The sequence below is a fragment of the Ictalurus punctatus genome, chromosome 20 (genome assembly GCF_001660625.3).
Source record: "Ictalurus punctatus breed USDA103 chromosome 20, Coco_2.0, whole genome shotgun sequence".
NCBI classification, from domain to species: Eukaryota; Metazoa; Chordata; class Actinopteri; order Siluriformes; family Ictaluridae; genus Ictalurus; species Ictalurus punctatus.
Window position 1 is genome coordinate 12509851 of NC_030435.2, and position 17876 is coordinate 12527726.

The window sequence follows — 17876 nt, forward strand, 5'->3', positions numbered from 1 at the left end:
GATTCGTGACAGAATCTTCCGCCCAACATGGATGCAGCACGAGGACGAGAGAGAAGTCACGCCACAGAAACCAGGGAAGTAGTAGGACAATACCTCATCGGGGAACGCTCGGATTACTGGCCGCATTTTTCATCCGTGCAATTTCCCCAAAGGTACGCCGTTGAATTGCCACCAGAGACAGCGGGATTGGGGAACTACCCGCTGGAGTTCCTCTTCAGCTGCCAGGTATATTTCTGCAGCTTGGCGTTTCCCAAGCCTACTAAGAGAGAGTGGATCGGATTCCTGGTGTCCAGGTTTTGCGGTCTGGCCCGTGACTGGGCGGAGCACCTGGTGAGTGCTGGGTCGCCAGCCCTCCATGATGTCACTCAGTTTGCAGAGCTGTTTATGGAGGCATTTTCACAGCCTGGACAACTTCGTGGTCTCGATTTACTGGGGTGGAGAGTCAATGGACAGCCCCAGGTGGACCCACCATTCAACCTCTATTATATGAGGAGATGGACAGGGCAGTAACCAGCGAGCCACTTCAGTTTCCGGCCAACACGGGGGCGAAATCTCCGAGATGTATGACCGAGGGCTGCGGGAGAGAGACTCAGCTACAATGTCCCACCTGCAAGAAGCTGGGCCTCCAGGAAGCTTTCTTCTGCTCTCAGGAATGCTTCAAGAGCAGCTGGCGGGAGCATAAGAAACTCCACCGGAGAGCCCGTGCAGAGACCCAGCCCGGGATCAACAGGGTGTCCTCGGAGCCCTAGTCAAGCCTCCAGGCTCTGAAGCCCAAGTCAAGCCTCCAGGCACTGAAGCCCAAGTCAAGCCTCCAGGCTCTGAAGCCCAAGTCTCGTCTCAAGTCCCTGAAGCCCAAGTCCAAGTCTCGTCTCAAGTCCCTGAAGCCCAAGTCCAAGTCTCGTCTCAAATCCCTGAAGCCCAAGTCCAAGTCTCGTCTCAAGTCCCTGAAGCCCAAGTCCAAGTCTCGTCTCAAGTCCCTGAAGCCCAAGTCCAAGTCTCGTCTCAAGTCCCTGAAGCCCAAGTCCAAGTCTCGTCTCAAGTCCCTGAAGCCCAAGTCCAAGTCTCGTCTCAAGTCCCTGAAGCCCAAGTCCAAGTCTCATCTCAAGTCCCTGAAGCCCAAGTCCAAGTCAAGCCTCCAGTCCCTGAGATCCAAGTCAAGCCTCCAGTCCCTGAGATCCAAGTCAAGCCTGCAGTCCCTGAGATCCAAGTCAAGCCTACAGTCCCTGAGATCCAAGTCAAGCCTCCAGTCTCTGAGGTCCAAGTCAAGCCTCCAGGCTCTGAAGTCCAAGTCAAGCCTCACGTCCCTGAGCTCACGTTCAAGCCTGCTGATCCAATTGACCAAGCTCTGCTAATATCTAAGCCTAACGACCAAGCTCTGCTCATGCCCCAGTCTGCTGACACGCACCGGCAAGTTCTGCTCACGCCCCAGTCTGCTGACACGCCCCACCAAGCTCTGCTCACGCCACAGTCTGCTGACACGCCCCGCCAAGCTCTGCTCATGCCACAGTCTGCTGACACGCCCCGCCAAGCTCTGCTCACGCCACAGTCTGCTGACACGCCCCGCCAAGCTCTGCTCACGCCACAGTCTGCTGACACGCCCCGCCAAGCTCCGCTCACGCCCGAGTCTGCTGACACGGCCAGCCAAGCTCCGCCCATGCCTGAGTCTGCTGAGACGGCCACCCAAGCTCCGCCCATGCCCAAGGTTCACCTGGTGACCTCAGAGCCTCAGCCCCCCTGTTCAGCTGTGGGCGTCCCTCAGCCTCCCTGTTCAGCTGTGGGCGTCGCTCAGCCTCCCTGTTCAGCTGTGGACGTCGCTCAGCCTCCCTGTTCAGCTGTGGACGTCGCTCAGCCTCCCTGTTCAGCTGTGGACGTCGCTCAGCCTCCCTGTTCAGCTGTGGACGTCGCTCAGCCTCCCTGTTCAGCTGTGGACGTCGCTCAGCCTCCCTGTTCAGCTGTGGACGTCGCTCAGCCTCCCTGTTCAGCTGAGGTCGTCTCTCTGCCACCCTGCTTAGCTGTGGACGTCGCTCAGCCTCCCTGTTCAGCTGTGGACGTCGCTCAGTCTTCCTGTTCAGCTGAGGTCGTCGCTCAGCCTTCCTGCTCCATGGCAAACATCGTTCCCCACTTCTGCTTCGAGGAGACCCACGCTCCTCTCCCTGGCCTTACTGGGGACGTCGTTCTGCCTTCATGCTCCGACGAGGACGTCGCCCTGCTTCCCTGCTCCGCCGAGTACAGCGCTCTGTTTCCCTGCTCCGCCGAGTACAGTGCTCTGTTTCCCTGCTCCGCCGAGGACGTCGCTCTGCCTTCATGCTCCGCCGAGGTTGTCGCTCAGCCCGCCTGCCCGGCTGCGGACGTTGCTCCGCTTTCATGCTCCGACGAGGACGTCGCTCTGCCTTCATGCTCCGCCGAGGTCGTCGCTCAGTCTGCCTGCCCGGCTGTTTCTGTCTCCTCCCTGTTCTGTCATTGGCTGGGATTTCACGTGGGTCTGAATTGCTCTCAGCTGCTAGCGGTTTAGACGGTGATTATGTCCGCATATATACCGCGCGCCTCCCAGCACACAAGGCGGAAGATTAAATGTTTATAGTTAGTTTAGCCCGTGTCATAGTCATAGTCACGGTTCATGTTTAGAGTTAGTTCGCGCTGGATTATCCGCTTCCAGTCCCTCGTCATAGTTTGTTTCTTGTTTTGTTTATCGACCTAGATTCCTGCCTTGCCCCGTGTATGCCTGTTTACCAATCGCCTGACCTCTTGCATGTTTGTGGATTACGTTTTGGATCACGTTTTGGATTTGTCTGCCTGTCTGTCTTTCAAATAAACAACTGTTCATCCAGCACTTGCATCCGTCCTATCTCTGCTCCGTCACAATTCATGACAGTAGGTAAATAGTGTAGGCAATATAGCACAGTGACGCAATATCTGCAACAGACCAGACAAATTTCATCTGTCTCAAGTCACATATTTATATATTATTCTACACAGTTTTTTTTATTTTATTTTTTTTAGATTTTAGTATTACCACTAACCAATTTTGTATTACTCTTTGAAATGTTTGAATTTCAAAAAACCTCTCATGTAGCTTTCAAACTTAAACTATTAGACTGTTTTGCAGACCAGTGTTCTAGATCTTGTGGATTAGTTAATACTTTTAAATGTAAAGTCATAGTTTTCGACTGAGACACAGATTATGACAACAATCAAGATAAAGGCCGAGGGTGGTAAAGATAAACTAACCGTTCTTGTCCTTGTGTTTAATGTGACTAATGTGTGTTCCACAATCACTGGCATTAACAATTGTTAAAGTTAGAAAATGACAATAGGAGACAGGGATGTTTTTGCTGTGATGTGCCATCTGGTGGAACTGGTTTTTAATCTTCCTGATGTTCATAGCGTATGCAGACATTTTAGAGCAATGCCATGTACATTCCATCCATGTAGTCAAGTATATACCAAGCAGACTCTCATTTACTTGCATTCAATTTCAGCCTTTACGTAATCCAAAATAGTGGATCAGAACAGTATAGGAAAATTATTGTGATTGCACCTGGCATTAAGACTATTGTTGTTGCCTTAAATTAAATATCTAAAACATATCAAAACATACTTAATTTATGGGAACTACTGTTATCATATTGGGCTTCTTGGCTCTTACAATACAGTTAAACATTGTTTTTACTAACAACTAGTCAACTTACCTTACAGAGCCTGCACAGGCACTTGTACCAGGATCTTTCTACTATGTTATACTTTTGCACCAGACTAATCCACATTTGCATAAACTTAATGAAAGGTAATGTTTCCCCACATTTTTATGTTTTCATGTGGTTTTGCCAATCATCTTCGTTGTGTTCCATGTTTCAGTTACTTAGCTACAGTAAAGATAATAACTTGAGTACCATGAGAAAAAAGCTTTTACTGGCCCCATATCACATTTAGAAGGTAGAACACACTGTCTGTTAGTCTATGTAAGTTTAATGTTTAAAAGTAAAGTAGTAAATTTTTAATTATATACATATTTTTATTAAACAGTTATTGTATTTGTTTAAGTTATCAAATGCTTCTTAAGTATACTTTTCATGATTTGAGTAATTCCATAAATATATTATAAATCATGATATTCATGAATCATGAATGAATTATATTGTTGATTACATAATTAATGTGCTTTAGCACAAATAATTTTATAGAGATTATAAATTAAGTTTAAAATGATAATTTAAGCCAACAAATATGTCAAATCATACAATGTCTAAGATAGTACCTAAATCTGTTTTTCATTGCAGAGAATCCTAATCTAGATTTTATCTAGGAAGTTCAAGTAACAGGCCTCAATGGATTATAAAATTTAGTTTCCTCCAATCCTTATGGTCAGCTTTAAAGAAATCATATGGAATGTGGCTTCAACTGCCCTCTTTGTGCCTCCTCACTTGTTACAGGGTCTCTCTTGACTCACACCCAGCAGATAGGCGGCTCCTGGGTTAAAGGCCACTCAGCAGGGGGTTGCCGTAACAATAGTAGCTACAGCAGCAATCCTAAATTCTGGTTAAAGGTTCGAGAAGGAGGAGAGGTGCTCATGTCACTCCTGCAGCATGGACCATGGAGCTCACTGTACAATTCCCAGAAACGAAAATCAGTTGGCAATACTCCTCAGCACCCGTACTATCAGGCCATTGCGCTGCATGTATGGAAGGTTTGTGGAAAAAAATTGTGTAGTGAGTCTTATTTGTTATATTTTATCCTCAATTGGTTTCTTCTGTCTAAGAAATTATATCCATGCCTATCAAATAGTTTCTAGTGTTTCTTTAGTCGTATTGCATTCTCACACTTTGGTGCTAGTAGTTCATTTGACCATTTCTCAGACACTCGAGGGTGAGTACAAAGATTTGGAATATGACTAGTCATTGTGTGATTTTATGGTTTATTTTGGTTTCACAGGTGGACAAAAAGCGCTTTAACTTGACAAGGATACTGAACTCGACGCCCTGTGCATCCTCGCACACACACACGTATGAGCGTGAGGTGGTAGTACATGCACACTTAAGTGCTGGGTTCTACCTACTCGTGCCCAGCACCTTCCTACAGGGAGCACAGGGGCACTTCCTTCTTCGTGTGCATGCTACCTGCCCCACTTACCTCAGGTGTGCATACATTTATTTTATTTTTATTTTAAGTTCAATGAATATAAAAAGTCTACACGCCCCTGTTAAAATGGTAGGTTTTTGTGAAGGAAAAAATGAAACCAAGATAAATCAATATCAGATCTTTTTCCACCCTCAGTGTTAAATTACAATGTATAAGAATTCAGAAAAAAACAACCAGAAACTTTTTAGAGAAAAAAGGGGAAAATAAAAAACACAATAACCTAGTTGCATTACTTTACACAAGTGTAAACTAATACTATGTTGTAACACCTTTTGATTTTATTACACCACTCAGTCTTTTTGGGTAATAGTCTATCAATGTGGCACATCTTGACTTGGCAATATTTTCTCACTCTTTCTTGCAATAGAATTCTAGAGCCAACAAATTGTAAGGGCATCTCCTGTGAACAGCCTGCTTCAGGTCACCCCATAGATTTTCAGTTGGATTCAGATCTGGGCTCTGGCAAGATCATTTGAAAACTTTGATCTTCTTTTGGTTAATCCATTCATTTGTTGATTTGGGTGTATGCTTTGGGGTCACTGTCATGCTGAAAGATGAAAGTCCTTTTCATCTTCAGCTTTCTAGCAAACACCTGAATGTTTTGCATTAAAAGTGACTGGTATTTGTAGCTATTGATGATTACCTCCACCTTGATTAAACCCCAGTTTTCTTTGAACAAAAGCAGCCCTAAAGCATGATGCTGCCTCCACCATGCTGCATTGTGGGTATGGTGTTCTTTTGGTGATGTGCTTTTTTTTGCACCAAACATACCTTTTGAAATTATTTTATTATTATACCTTTTGGAATTGGAATATTATACCTTTTGGACCATAACATTTTGGCACATGGTTTGGGGTGATTTTATTTGAGCTTGTTTTTTGTGAGAAAGGGTTACCACCAAGTCTAGCCACCATAAACCAGACATGAACAATTTTTGTCACATGTAGAGAGTAATCAGTTCTTGTCAGCTATTCCTACAGCTCCTTTAACGTTGCTGTAGTGAATGATTGTCTCTTATATATATATTTGTGTGTGATTGAAAACAGATGTATGTGACTAAAAGTCCAGTGATTGAGAGCGAATAAGCTGCCGTTGTTTCTGGGATGTGTAATCTGGAGCGGCCATGTTTGTAGGCTGTGGTGTGTTCTGGGAAATAGAGTTTATGGTGCTGACACTGGCATTTTAACAGGGTCGAGTAGACTTTTTATATCCACTGTAAATGTATACAGTATAGTCATCTTTTAGTCAGATTTTGTTTATACTTGTATTTGTATTTGCTATTTACCAGACATTTGGTTGTTGTAAATCAACATCTTTCCTCCACACTCTTTGTAGTACAGTAAAGGTGAGTGTGCAGCAGGAGTGTGTAGAGGGAGAATGGGAGATGGCAAGTGTTCGCGGCTGCTGGACAGTCGGCTCTACAGCTGGAGGAAGTCGGAACTTCCCGTCACATGGACAGAACCCACATGTTCCCCTTATAGTGACTTATGACCCTGGTGGGACAAACGTTAGAATCACGCTACGGCAGCATATGCCAGAGAATTCTCTTCATGCCATTGGCTTTCACATTTATAAGGTTAGTAGACATAAATTTGATGGATCTAATACATAGACTTTATTATAATGTGTAATTGACAGTCCAAGACTCCCAGCCTGTGATGCCAATCAAACAGAGCTAAACACAATAACACAATTGGAGAGATGTGATTTAGTTCAATACTACATGTACAAATTTTAGGTTATAATTAGAAAATTCCGTTCCTCTTGGTAGTATGCATGCTTTTACTTGGTTGTTTGCTGAGATTCAAAAAGACCATTCAAGCATGAATATCAAGTATTATATAAAAAAATATGCAGGAGGACAAGAAACATTGGCCTTGCAAATGGTGAGAATCACAATGGTGTAATATCTGGTGTGAATATTAGTAACTCACAATTGATTTCATATTATTTACATGCATATTGTGTGCCCACAAGGCCACTATTAACATGATCATTAATCCATGTAGACTTACATATTTTACTGGTATTGTATATGTTCTATGTAGATTGTAGCACACTACAAATATCTACTTGCATCTAATCATTTTCCTGCTTTTAGGTGGGACTACTGTGACTAAGACACAGTCACTAAACACATACAAATGATGCACAACAAAGAACGACTGTACAGATATATGGTCCACTTAGTGCAATGATTGGTTCCTGTAAAAATCAACAACATAAAACAAAACACCAAGAACAGGAATCTGGGGCATAGTCTCACTGAGTCTGGACAGTTGAAATATAATTTTATATATTTTTTTAATAAATAATATTCATCCAGCCACCATGTTATTGCTACTATTTTTATATGAACAAACATACAGCATGTTATAAGTATGTGAAGCATGTGGGTGACAGATAAACAGAATTTTCTTCAGTCGCACTGTGACAGGAAGTGTCTTTTAGCCAAAGAATTTTATTTTTTCTCAAAAAGGATGATGTCATATTATGGAACATAAACATCCCAAAGAGTTAGTGATTTTGGTTAAAACACACCCAGTAATATGCCAGTGACTTGATTAAAAAAATGAACTAAAAGCATGAACCCATATCGCACCCAGTACATTAACATTACCTTGCTTGTTCTTATCTATGACTTTATAGTAGCATGTATTCAAAATAAAGCTCTCACCAAATCACAATAGCAACATTTACATGATGTTTATTGTCAAAATGTGAAGGCAGCACTGGACACACCATTAAAAGTCATATATTGCGTGTGTGTGTGTAGGTTCCCAGTGAAGTGGACTGCATGGTGATCTCGGGTACAGTGTGCCCTGTGGCGAGTTGTGTCCCTCATGCTCACTCTCAGGAAATCAGTGTCCAGTGTAGGCTGCCCCCTGCTGGCTATGTCATTCTGCCCTCCACATACCAGCCAGACTGCAGTGCAGAATACACACTCACCATCGCACAGAAAATACCAAGGTAAACACACTCAGACTGTACCGAATACAAGCTTTAATCACCATTACTCAACAGATGATGTTATTAAAACTAGTATATCTTGTAAAGCTAGCCCACTTGGCAAGCAAAAGCTCCAATGTGCTACCCAGTCCCATGTTTTTGCCTGGAAACCTAAATGACTAAAACATGGTAGCTAACTTAATGTAATAACTTATGGCTAAGACTCACATCTGGCAAAAGTATGTGAACCTCTAGGATTAGCAGTTAAATTGAAAAGTAAAATGAGAGTCAGGTGTTTTTAATCAATGGGATGACAGGTATGAGTGAGCGCTCTGTTTTATTTAAAGAACGGGGATCTATCAAAGATCTTCACAACACGTTTGTGGACTTCCATTTACACTTGTATCTTGGCACGAACAAAGGAGATTTCTGATGCTTATCAGGCTAGAAAAGGTTACAAGACCATCTCTAAATAGTTTAACTCCACCAATCCACAGTCAGACAGATTGTGTACAATTGGAGGAAATTTAAGACCATTGTTACCCTCCCCAGGAATGTCAACCAACAAAGATCACTCCAAGAGCAAGACATGTAATAGTCCCCGACATCACAAAGGAACCCAGGGTAACTTCTAAGCAACTAAAAGCCTCACTCACATTGGTTAATGTTAATAAGTCCACCATCAGGAGAACATTGAACAACACTAGTGTACATGGCAGGGCTGCAAGGAGAAAGTAATTTGTTTCCAAAAAGAACATTGCTGTCTATCTGCAGTTTGCTAAAAATCATGTGGACAAGCCAGAAAGACGGATGTTTTGTGGACGGATGAGACCAAAAAAGAAAGTGTTATTATTAAAGAAAGGAAATCACTTAATTCCAGCATAAGAGCCCTATCCCAACTGTGAAACATGGTGGTGGTGGTTGTGGAAGTATCATGGATTGGCTCTGTTTTGCTGCGTCCGGGCCTGGATGGCTTGCCATCATTGATAGAACAATGAATTTTGAATTATACAGGTACCAGCGAATTCTACAGGAAAATGGCAGGACATCTGTCTGTGAGAAAAACTCATGAGAAAGTTGGTCATGCAGCAAGACAATGACCCTAAGCACACAAGGCATTCTACCAAAGAATGGTTAAAGAGGAATGTTAATGTTTTGGAATGGCCAAGTCAAAATCCTGACCTTAATCCCATAGAAATGTTGTGGAAAGACCTGAAGCAAGCAGTTCATGCACGGAAACCCACCAACATCCCAGAGTTGAAGCTGTTCTGAACTGAAGAATGGTCTAAAATTCTTCCAAGCCAACGTGCAGGACTGATCAACAGTTACAGGAATGTTTAATTGCAGTTAATTCTGCACAAGGGGTTCACACCAGCTACTGAAAACATAGGTTCACATACTTTTGCTACTCACAGATATGTAATATTGCATCCTTTTCCTAAGTAAATAAATGACCAAGTACAGTCCATCCATCCATCCATCTTCTACCGCTTACACCTTCTTCAGGGTCGCGGGAGAATCTGGAGCCAATCCCAGGGAGCATCGGGCACAAGGTGGGGTACACCCTGGACAGGGTGCCAGTCCATCGCAGGGCACCAAGTACAGTATTTTGTCTAATTTATTTAAATGGGTTCACTTTATCTACTTTTTGGACATCAGAAAATCTGATGCTGTTTTAGGTCATATTTATGCGGAAATATAGAAAATTCTAAAGGGTTCACAAACTTTCAAGCACCACTGTAGACTTACTGTCAACCAGATGGGCCCTTGGAACAAAGAGCCCATGCTATAGTAATAACATCAATAAACATCAATAAAGTAATAACATCGAGATGCATCATATCAACATGCAGTGCATTACATTTAAGCATATCTACCAAATTAACATTTTTGTTTTCATAAGTGCTATTTTCTTTTTCTGGATGTTGAACCTACTTTTTCTCAGTGCAACTACGAATGACATAGTGAATCTGCTTTTTCTCAGCTGCCAGGGCTACACTCCACTCTTGTTATGCCCTGTTCTCTTTTTCTGAATTGCAATAGTTTCACTGTGATGGTTTAAAGCACCTTAGTGAATGATTTATTCTTGAGGCTGTTAATATGAAAACTTTAAGCAGTCCATTTGCTCAAACTGTAGGATTTTGCTCTGAAGTTATCTTTTCAGTCTGTCCAGACATTGGTACATGTGTTTTTTGTTGGTATTGTGTGTGTGCAGGAAAGCAATAAGCTGTCAGGAGCATTTGGGCCAGGCAGTTCAGGAGGTGAGTGCAGCTTTAAAGCACTGGATATCAGACTTAGGCTATTTCTGTTCATTCTTTAACTACATTGACACCCCACAACAGCCCTACCATTATTCTTCTAGTTTTAGTTTTGGACAGAAATAATGTACCATCAAAATTCTTATTATTAGATTAGGTATGTGCTGCTATAATTTCCATATCACAGTATTTCTGCAGCAATGCCTACAATAACTAAAGCCAGTTCAGTGCTGTACTACATTTGTATATTTTTCATCTCTGTCTTCAGTGTAAACTAAAAATCATGCATGTTATATGCATGATCCAAATGTGACACAAGATTTTAGATCTAGACTAAAATTCAATTTAACTTATTGCCTATGAGGTTTGTGTGTGTGTTTCTGTGTTTTTGTGATGACAGGTCAGAACCAGCAGGTGACACTGTGCAGACACTGTGCTGTCAATGTTAACTGGACAGGGTCTCGTATGCTTTAAAACCAGTGTTTGTTACATTATTACTCAGTGATTAGAACAGAAACTTGGACATGGATCCAGCAGCTACATATGGAAAACATTTACTTGTCCAAGAAAATTTACTATGCAAAATTTTCTACTTCACATACTGAAAGTTTTGTCATTTACCACATTACACTGCAAATATCTATCATTAGATGTTTACTGTTGGGAGTAAGCTATGTATCTCTGTACTCTGTACCTCATGAGAGTTATTTGTGCATTATAAACCACAAAAGCCTTGTGTACAAAAATAAATGTATTTTTATTTAATAAACCAAATAATTTTTTGTAATGGTCATCTGGTACATAAAAACTCTTCAAGGGATACACCTAGAAATAAGTTCCTTTGTGTAAGGATAAACAGATGACAAACTGTCATTGTCATTATATATTTATATATATATACATACACACACACACAGTATCTTACAAAACTGAGTACAACCTTCACATTTTTGTAAATATTTGATTATAACTTTTCATGTGACAACATGACACAATGACAAGTGTCAAGTGACAAAATGATACTTTGCTACAATGTAGTGAGTGTACAGCTTGTATGACAGTGTAAATTTGCTGTCAACTCAAAATAACACAACACACAGCCATTAATGTCTAAACCGCTGGCAACAAAAGTGAGTACACCCCTAAGTGAGAATGTCCAAATTGGGCCCAAAGTGTCAGTATTTTCTGTGGCCACCATTATATTAAAGCACTGCCTTAACCCTCTTGGGCATGGAGTTCACCAGAGCTTCACAGGTTGCCACTGGAGTCCTCTTCCACTCCTCCATGACGACATCACAGAGCTGGTGGATGTTAGAGACCTTGTGCTCCTTCATCTTCCGTTTCAGGATGCCCCACAGATGCTCAATATGGTTTAGGTCTGGAGACATGCTTGGCCAGTCCATCAGCTTCACCCTCAGCTTCTTTAGCAAGGCAGTGGTCGTCTTGGAGGTGTGTTTGGGGTCGTTATCATGCTGGAATACTGCCTTGCGACCCAGTCTCTGCTTCAGTATGTCACAGTACATGTAGGCATTCATGGTTCCCTCAATGAACTGTAGCTCCCCAGTGCCAGCAGCACTCATGCAGCCCCAGACCATGACACTCCCACCACCATGCTTGACTGTAGGCAAGACACACTTATCTTGGTCTCATCAGACCACAGGACATGGGTCCAGTAATCCATGTCCTTAGTCTGCTTGTCTTCAGCAAACTGTTTGCAGGCTTTCTTGTGCATCATCTTTAGGAGAGGCTTCCTTCTCGGATGACAGCCATGCAGACCAATTTTATGCAGTGTGCGGCGTATGGTCTGAGCACTGACAGGCTGACCCCCCACCCCTTCAACCTCTGCAGCAATGCTGGCAGCACTCATACGTCTACTTCCCAAAGACTACCTCTGGATATGATGCTGAGCATGTGCACTCAACTTCTTTGGTCAACCATGGCGAGGCCTGTTCTGAGTGGAACCTGTCCTGTTAAACCGCTGTATGGTCTTTGTCACTGTGCTGCAGCTCAGTGTCAGGGTCTTGGCAATCTTCTTATATCCTAGGCCATCTTTATGTAGAGCAACAATTCTTTTTTTCAGATCCTCAGAGAGTTCTTTGCCATGAGGTGCCATGTTGAACTTCCAGTGACCATTATGAGGGAGTGTGAGAGCGATGACACCAAATTTAACACACCTGCTCCCCATTCACACCTGAGACCTTGTAACACTAACAAGTCACATGACACTGGGGAGGGAAAATGGCTAATTGGGCCCAATTTGGACATTTTCACTTAGGGGTGTACTCACTTTTTTGCCAGCAGTTTAGACATTAATGGCTGTGTGTTGAGTTATTTTGAGGGGACAGCAAATTTACACTGTTACACAAGCTGTACACTCACTACTTTACATTGTAGCAAAGTGTCATTTCTTCAGTGTTGTCACATGAAAAGTTATAATAAAATATTTACAAAAATGTGAGGGATGTACTCACTTTTGTGAGATACTGTATATTAGAGATGCACCGATACAAAAATTCTCAGCCAATACCGATAACCAATTATTCAGAGTGATATCGGCCGATACCGATAGTTCTGCCTTTTATGCCTTCTTTTAAATTAATAATAATTAAGTCCACAATTCTGAAAGACACACACACACGCACATATACACACACATGTACACATACACACACACGCACGCACATATACATACACACAAAGTCAAACTTTCATATATTCTAGATTCATTACACATAAAGTGAAATATATCAAGGCTTTTTTGTTTTAATCTTGATTATGGCTTACAGCTCATGGAAATCAAAAATCTCAAAATATTAGAATAAAGAATTTATAATACAGAAATATCGACCTTCTGAAAAGAATGTTAATTTATGCACTCATTACTTGGTCGGGGCTCCTGCATCAAACCACCACACATTCCATTTTTTTCAGGCTTGACAAAGTTTAATGTGCTCTGCTGCTTGTTGCAAAATGGTTCTGAGAGAGGTTCACAGATCCGCGGGCCAAGCACGACCAGGTCATGGGCTTCAATACAAGAAAAAGTACCATTTGGTTGGTAAAAGAATTGTGGTGGGTAGACAACTGGATCAGTGCATCTCCAAAATGGCAGGTCTTGTGGGGTGTTCCCAGTATGCAGTGGTTAGTACCTACCTTCAGCATAAATTTAATGCCTTAAGTCAGAGCTTGCTGCATATGGGGTTGCGTAACCACAGACTATTCAGAATTGACCCCTGTCCACTGCCGAAAGTGCCTACAATGGGCATGTGAGCATCAGAACTGGACTATGGAGCAATGGAGGAAGGTGGCCTAGTCTGATTTATCATGTTTTCTTTTACATCGTGTGGATGGCCGGGTGTGTGTGCATCGCTTACGTGAGGAAGAAATGGCACCAGGATGCACTTTAGGAAGAAGGCATGCCGGCAAAGGGATGATCTGGGAAATGTTCCCTGGGTAAACCTTGGGTCCTGGCATTCATGTGAATGTTATTTTGACACGTACCACCTACCCAAACACTGTTTCAGACCAAGTACACCCCATCATGTCATTCCCTAATGGCAATGGCCTCTTTCAGCATTTATAATGCGCTCTGCCACACTGCAAAAATTGTTCTGGAATGGTTTGAGGAACATGACAAAGTGTTCAAGGTGTTGACTTTTCCCAAATCTGAATCCGATTGATCATCTGTGGGATGTGCTGGACAAACAAGTCTAACCCATGGAGGCCCCACCTCGCAACTTACAGGACTTAAGGGATCTGCTGTTAACATCTTAGTGCCAGATACCACAGCACACCTTCAGCAGTCTTGTGGAGTCTGTGCCTTGACAGGTCAGCGCTATTTTGATGGCACAAGGGGGACCTACAAAATATTAGGCAGGTGGTTTTAATGTAATGGCTCATTGTTGTGTATATATTGGAATAGCAGGGCCAGTTCTTTTGTTTTTGCACTGAAGACATTTTGGTTCAGATGAATGAGGCAGTAGATCAGAATTTCAGCTTTCAATTCCTGATGTTTACATCTGGATGTGTTAAACAACTTAGAACATGGCACCATTTGTTTGAACCTGCCCATTTTACCATTCATGTAACTCATGATGGTAGCAGCAGAATGAATTCAGAAACATTCTGTGCATACATTGAAGGACTGCAACCTTCTCAGAATGTAGAAGCGACTTTGACCCTTCTTGTACACAAGTCTGTCGCCCAAATTTGTGCCCAGATACTTATGTGCTAAAACTCCACATGCTCTCTATCAGTGGTGTCAGACGTTATGTGGGGCTTGGACCTCTGGAAGTCCATCACCATCTCTTTTGTCTTGCTGATGTTCAAGTTTGCACAACTCAGCCACGTTCTCCACCAAGGCCCTGTACTAAATCCTCCTGCCCTCCTCTGATGCACCCCACTATAGTCATCAGAGAACTTCTGCACATCACATGTGTTTTACCTCAAATCTGTGGTGTACAGATTGAACAGAAAGAGAGCAGCAACAGTCTCTTGAGGGGCCCAGTGCTGCACATATCTGTGCTATAGCTGACACACAGCTACAAACTGTGGCCTGCCAGTTAGGTAGTCCATTACCAATGAGATGATGGATTCATCCACCTGCATCAATTGGAGTTTCTCCCCCAACAGTTCAGGCCATATGTTGTTAAATGCACTGTAGAACTCAAAGAACATAACCCTCACAGTGCTGCCTGATGTGTCCAGGTAGGAGTATGCCCTGCTCTGCAAATAAATGACTGCATTATCCACATTATCCACCTGCATTATCCACACCAAAGCTTGGTAGGCAAACTGTAGCGGGTCTTGTGCAGCTCTCACCAGTGGGTGAAGGTGAGCTAATATCAGTCTTTCCAGAATTTTCATTATGTGTGATATGTTAAGGTCACCAATGATTGCCCTTTCTTGGGCACTGGGACTACACATGAAGTTTTCTATTTAACAGGAACCCTGATTGAATGACTTGCTGTTGTCCAAAGATGAGAGCTGTTGGGGGAGGCAAAGGTAGTACTGAAGAGGAGAGGGTGAGAGTGAGGCTGTTATCAAACCATGTAAAAGAATTGATTGAGCTCATTTGCCCATTCATGGCTGCCTTTAGGTGATTTGGAGCCACTCCGATTTAAGCCAGTGATGTTCTTCAGGCTTCTACAAACATCACACAGGTTTATCTGCTCCAATTTCTTCTCCAGTTTGGTCTTATACTCCTCCTTGGCTTCTTTAATCCTCACTTTAAGCTCTATTTGGACCCTCTTCGTTTCCTCCCTGTCCCCTGCACTGAAGGCTCTCTTCTTTTGGTTAAGAGGAAGTTTCAGCTCACCACTGACCCATGGTTTATTGTTGGAGAAGAAGCATACAGTTTTAGAAGGTATGACAGTGTCTTCACAGAAGTTAATATCATCCGTTATGCAAGTTGTTATGCGTCTATGTCCTCACCATTTGGAGCACAGAGTACAGAACACATCTCAGCCTGTAACCTCAAAGCATCCCTTCATTCATTCAGTGGCCTCAGCTGACCACCTCCTCACTGTCCTGTTGGTCACTGGTTGCCGATTTACCGTGGGCTTATACAGGGACATGAGATGAACCATGTTATGATCTGATCTCCCCAGTGGTGGGAGTGCTTTGAAACTGTAGGCATCTTTGACATTTGCGTACAGCAGATCCAGTGTTGTTTCTCATTTTTCCATTCCACATACTGTCTGAAGGTTGTTAGATGTGAAGAGAGAAGCATGGTTCCAGACAAATCTCCACACATAGCTATAAATGTGTTGGGGTGATGGGTCTGTAGTTTGGTGATGGATGTGTGAATAACATCACACGTTGTGTCTGCGTTTGCAGAAGGCGGAATGTCAACAACAGACCCAATGGCATGGTAAATAACATGAATGCATTCCGACAAGAAATTATTCAATGTCCAGGTTACAGATAACTTCTTTTACTGTGATATGACTGGGGTTACACAATTTATTAGCGTATTTCCTTATTACTGTAAAATGATATGCCAATATACTATCCCACCCTTATTGTAAACCACTAATGTTGTTTTTTTTTTTTTCTTTACTTTTCAGACTTCTCATGTCTCTGTGATGGGGCTGTAGTGTTTCGGAGGAGGGTGCTTTTTCTGTCTCCAACTTTCTGCTGACATGGGTCAATTGATACTCTCCATAGTTGAAAGCCAAAGCATTTACATCGCGTTTAGTACGTAGTGTCTACTGGGTTGACCCTAATGAAAGCCAATGGCACTCTGCCCTGCCATCTAATAGGAGCTATTGAAGCTGCCGCCACATGCCATGGTCTCTCTCATAGTTTTTAGAAGCACTGTGCTGACATACAATGATCAGCTGAAAGCAAAGTGTCCCACCATTAAGAACAAAGAGATCACTCAGGGAGAGAGTTACCGGCTGACCCACACAGAGCTGGTGTGCCTGCCAACAGCTAAACCAGGTTTGAGAGAGAGTGGTGAACAAGTCAGCTCTCATTCCTTCTGATGTGGCCAATGGCTGTTTTAGGACAGCACATTTTTATAGCCTAAACAGGTCACATACTATGTTGTAAATGTTTGAACAATTTTTACTATGGTACAAACCCAACAGTTAAACATTCTGTTGGGTAAAATAAGTGTCTACTGTCACCTTCCCTTTGATCTGCATGTATATTGTTTGTGTATAAAATTTAACAAATAAACTGGTGCATGGAAAACAATTGTATTTTGCTACTCTGTGACTAACTTGTTTTTCCTTTTTCTTTTAACATACCTGGTTCTTGGAGAAACTTCGGGTGGATAAAAATGACATGAAATAAACACGAGGGAGACCTAGTATGAGTAATATGTAATTTTATTGAAAATTCACAGGACTGGTTGGATTCACACTTTAAGATCTTTAAGAGTAACACACTATGGTTTATTAGTCACAGAGAAATATAAGAGCTTAGGAGGGCAGGCTGAGAAACACACACACAATCGTAAAGTCAAGGGCAGGCGGGCAGACATAACACACACAAAGGCCCCAAGGCACACACATAACATTATGAGATAACAACATGAGACTAAGGTCTCTCTAAAATTGTTTTCTCTCTCTCCCACTTTCAATCCTAATGGTAGTCAGAAAGTCCTCTTTCAAAATATCATGGTAAATTTTATGAGCCTTTTTTTAAACATCATGGTAATGTAGATGAGCTCTTTTTAACCCTATTGGTATTGAAATCATAGTCTTTCTAAAATATATCGGTTATCTACTGTGTAAATACAGTATAAATACTGGAGCTTGAGCTCCAGGTATCAGATCTCTTCTGAGAGTTCTCATTGGTGTGGATCTCGTGAGGTAGAAATAAAATCTGGACCCTTGCTTCTTCTCACGGCTGGTGTCTTTTTTTCTATCTCCAACTGGGTTCACAGATGTGAGTATTTGCTTCTATGTTGAATTTTAAGTGTCTTTGAGTAATAGGCTAAATTTGGGCCAGCAAGAACTCCAATGCCTGCATGGATACAATGCACAATTAAATCTAGACCAGATGGGCTGAACTGCAGTCCAGGAA

The 17876-nt window shown here is 42.4% G+C and overlaps 1 protein-coding gene across 8 annotated transcripts in view; it reads left to right on the top strand.

The window, feature by feature from the left end:
* Positions 1-17042, top strand: part of capn10 (calpain 10) — a 56725-nt gene extending 39683 nt beyond the window's left edge. For 3 of the 8 annotated variants that reach the window (XM_047153646.1, XM_047153649.1, XM_047153647.1), the window contains 7 exons: positions 4431-4684; positions 4930-5132; positions 6472-6712; positions 7913-8106; positions 9592-9684; positions 10301-10346; positions 16409-17042. In XM_047153646.1, the coding sequence (XP_047009602.1) occupies positions 4431-4684; positions 4930-5132; positions 6472-6712; positions 7913-8106; positions 9592-9684; positions 10301-10346; positions 16409-16438 (1061 nt within the window). In that variant the 3' untranslated portion in view covers positions 16439-17042. Of the gene's footprint in view, positions 1-4430; positions 4685-4929; positions 5133-6471; positions 6713-7912; positions 8107-9591; positions 9685-10300; positions 10347-10743; positions 11277-16408 lie in introns of those variants that run through there. The other 5 variants (XM_017461900.1, XM_053673540.1, XM_017461901.1 and 2 more) reach the window with 4 other exon arrangements.
* The last annotated feature ends 834 nt before the right edge of the window (positions 17043-17876 follow it).